The sequence below is a fragment of the Sesamum indicum genome, linkage group LG7, assembly GCF_026168435.1.
Source record: "Sesamum indicum cultivar Baizhima isolate 11 linkage group LG7, ASM2616843v1, whole genome shotgun sequence".
NCBI lineage: Eukaryota > Viridiplantae > Streptophyta > Magnoliopsida > Lamiales > Pedaliaceae > Sesamum > Sesamum indicum.
Window position 1 is genome coordinate 7,834,212 of NC_142663.1, and position 3,526 is coordinate 7,837,737.

The 3,526-nt window shown below is 36.8% G+C and overlaps 1 protein-coding gene across 4 annotated transcripts; it reads left to right on the plus strand.

Annotated features, from left to right (window-relative positions):
- Positions 1-526: 526 nt before the first annotated feature.
- On the plus strand, positions 527-2,821 carry LOC105166401 (F-box protein CPR1-like). 4 transcript variants are annotated; one of them, XM_020695279.2, is made up of 2 exons: positions 527-766; positions 1,608-2,821. In XM_020695279.2, exon 2 carries the CDS (start codon positions 1,624-1,626, stop codon positions 2,800-2,802), a length of 1,179 nt encoding a protein of 392 aa, XP_020550938.1. In that variant the 5' UTR covers positions 527-766; positions 1,608-1,623; the 3' UTR covers positions 2,803-2,821. The 4 variants fall into 4 exon arrangements, with proteins under 4 accessions (XP_020550938.1, XP_020550937.1, XP_020550939.1 ...); XM_020695278.2 differs by having other exon boundaries at positions 1,616-2,821; XM_020695280.2 differs by having other exon boundaries at positions 527-759.
- The last annotated feature ends 705 nt before the right edge of the window (positions 2,822-3,526 follow it).

Sequence of the window (3,526 nt, forward strand, 5' to 3'; positions counted from 1 at the left end):
CGCCTACAAAATTAATACAAAGAAATTTTATTTCAGTAAAACATACCGAGAGCGTTATGCAATTTACCCTAAAATTAATTAGTGTTGTCGCTGGTGGCAGCACATTCTCTCAATAAATGTCTATCATAAATGTACCTTTCAAGCAGGTAATAGATTAATAAAAAAAATGAAATTTGTTAAGCATTCACACAAGGTACATAGGTAGAAAGAATATAGACAAGACTATGTTTGGTATATCAAAAGGATCATTAAGAAATCAAATTGCAATATGCTACGCGTTCACATTGACTATCTATGAAAAATACTATACTTTATACCTTATTATGTTAGGTATAGTCTTTTAACACGTTCAAACATATTATTGGACTCTCCCCAATTTTCACCTTCAAACCCTCTACTTACTTTTTTAATTAATCAAACAAAAGTGACAGCCAAGAATATTAAAATAATTGACCTTGACTCAATAAGCAAACACCATATATATATATATATATATATATATATATATACCTTGTATGAAATTCTCAATTTATGTCTTGAAATTGCAGAAACGTTGTATGTTGCTAATTAGTCTCCATGAATCTATTACCTTCATCATGATCAGTTTGTCTTAGCCATAATATTACCTCTTGTAATTAGTTAATGATGTCTGGTTACGACTCATGCATGATTTTGTAAGCAATTTCTAGTAAGTGGGCTGTCCTCATCCATCTTGAAGAAGCAGAATTTGCAGAAAGATCCTTCTCTCACTTGTTGCAGGTAACAGGTACTTCTCTAACCCTTTTGTTTTTTTGGATGAGAAAATCGTGATAAATAAAATCAATAATTAAAAAACATTCTAACATATGAGACTAAAAATGCGATTTTTCCATTCAAAGCATTGTCTAAATAACAAAAAAGAACTATTTTGAATTTCTAATTTTAGCTACATCCCAGAATAATTAAGTTAAAGTTTAGGCCTAAGAGTAAATATTCCAGCTTATCCAAATTGAGCCTTATCAAATACTTAATTGGACTAGCTGAGTCAAGTGTAAACAGACAAATAATACTGAAAATATTTCAAATTTCTGTTGTCTTTGCAAAATACACACAATTTAATATATTTTATATTTCAGAAGCGCACACAAAAAGATTCTTAGTCAAAGTAGGTTTGGCTAAACCATATTAATCATAGAACAAGTGTGATACATCTGCTACGTGATTGATCACTTTTCTTGAATTATTCGCTAATACATTACAAGTGTAATGCATTTGCCACATGACTGTTCAGATTCGAGCAAACCTTATGTTACTTAAAATTTCGTCCTATCTCAAATCTTTTCCTCTCTAATCTCCATCTTCCAAAAATAAAGCTTATGAAGTTTGGAAAGTTTCTTCTGTTTGTTATTCTCATATCTCACCAAGCTAGGAAAGATCAAATCCTAAAAAAGCCTTAGAGAAAAAAGAATCCGCATCTTCACAAGTTCTCCTCCACCAAACAAGCTCTGATCAATGCTGCATCCGATGCTCAAACTTATATATATAAATAATTGCAATTATGCCTTCTTCACTTACTATATTTCCCTGATCTTTTTTTAATATCTTTGTATTGACTAATTCATCACTAGATTTGCAGGTTAAATCATGAATTCTGAGGAGAGTCCATTGCCTCAAGATCTGATAATCGAGATACTGTCATGGCTTCCGCCGGAGACCCTCTCGAGCTTCAGAAGCGTCTCCAAATGGTGGTGTTCTACAATCAGCGACCCCAAATTCGTCGCCAAACATCAATACCACTTCGGTGCTTCCCTGAAAAACAGTAACAGCAACCGTATAGTAATTCTGACTGAAAGACACGCAGATCCCCGCGCTCCCCTCAAACTGCGCCTGTTCCCCGAAAGCAATCCTGGTACACTTCCCGTGAATAACATGGAACTAGACCTGGGGAAGAGAGGTGCAGCTGAAAGCTGCAGAATTATGGGTTCTTGCGATGGACTCTTCTGTCTCGCCAGTTCTTCGTCCGATTACGTGGGCATACAACTGTGTAATCCATGCGTTAGATGGGCAACTGGACTACCGGTTCATCGTTTCACCGATGAATTCAATCCAGTCGATCTATACTATGGCATTGGATTCGACGCATCTGTGAATGATTACAAGGTTTTAAAGCTCAGGCGTCCCGTCACTTCCCGCATGCACATGCCTGGAGCAGCTGCAGTGTTTTCCGTGAAGGCTAGGTCCTGGAAAAGACTGAACGTCTCAGTTCCGCCTAATATTCCACTCGGCAGGTCAGTTTTCCTGCATGGATTTGTCCACTGGCTCACCTGTTTACCGTCGTTATACAATAATATCAAGCGCATCATGTTATTCGACATTTGTAATGAGGTTTTTGGGGAACTGCAATTGCCGGAAATAGACAGGGACCTGGATACCAATGCTTGTGCAGACATTTCGATATCTGTGGTGATGGGATCTCTCTGCGTGTTGGTTGCGGAATCAAGAACGCATATAAGCTGTGATGTGTGGGTGATGAAAGCATACGGGGTCGTGGAATCATGGAGCAAACAGTTCAGCGTTGTGCTCGGGGGAGGAATCACCAAATGTGTGGAACTAACAGTTGGAGGCAAAATTCTATGCTGTACTGAAAATAGTGAACCTAGAAATGTGAGCAGGCACGGAGAGCTTCGTTACGAGCCTTTGTCTTCTCAGCTGGTTTTATATGATCCTGCAATGGATGAATACAGATATGTTGGGCCAGCTCCGTCTTGTAAACATGTCGTTTCACTTGTAGCAAGTCTTGCACTTCTTAATGGTACGATTTAGCATGGAACAAGTTCTTTCAGCATGGTTACATGTATAATATTTGTCATTTATTTTATTTAAATAAAAAGTTTCTTTATGTATTATGTATATAGATGCGTAAAGTGCATTTTACCCTCCCTCTGTTTTAATAAATATTTGAAAAAAAATCCATGAGAGAAAATCAATAAAAAATTTCATGTGTTTTTCAAAATACAGTTCATTGCCCCTGGATTAAATTTGAACTAATTGAAATAGTTGAGAAATCTTTGATTGGATTATAATATTCATTCTTTATGTTTATTATGCTTGTTCAGTAGAATAAAAAAATCTTGTCTTTTGTCGTATATGTGGTCCTTTATATTGACCCAAAATGGTACCCATTTGCACTATTAACCATGTGCTTTCTTGCCCTCTATGTTTTATTGTTAGACATAGTGATAGTTGGGCTGCTTTTCTGAAACATTTTTGTTTTCTAAGTCAGGGCAAAAGATGAGGGTGGAAAAAATGCAAGTGTGGAGGGTAAGAGGGTAAGGGGTGAGAGTGATAAAACAATAGGGATGGAGGATGAAGAGGTAAGGAATGAAGGTGAAAAAATAGCAAGGATGGAGGGTGAAGGGGTAAGGGATGAGGGTGAAAAAAGAAAGGGGAAAATGGTGGTAGGTGATTGGTTAACAGATTCCTCATCAGAGTTTGATGGCTCATCTGATAAGGACTATAGGTAGCCTGAAGATGAAGAGAGTGAATT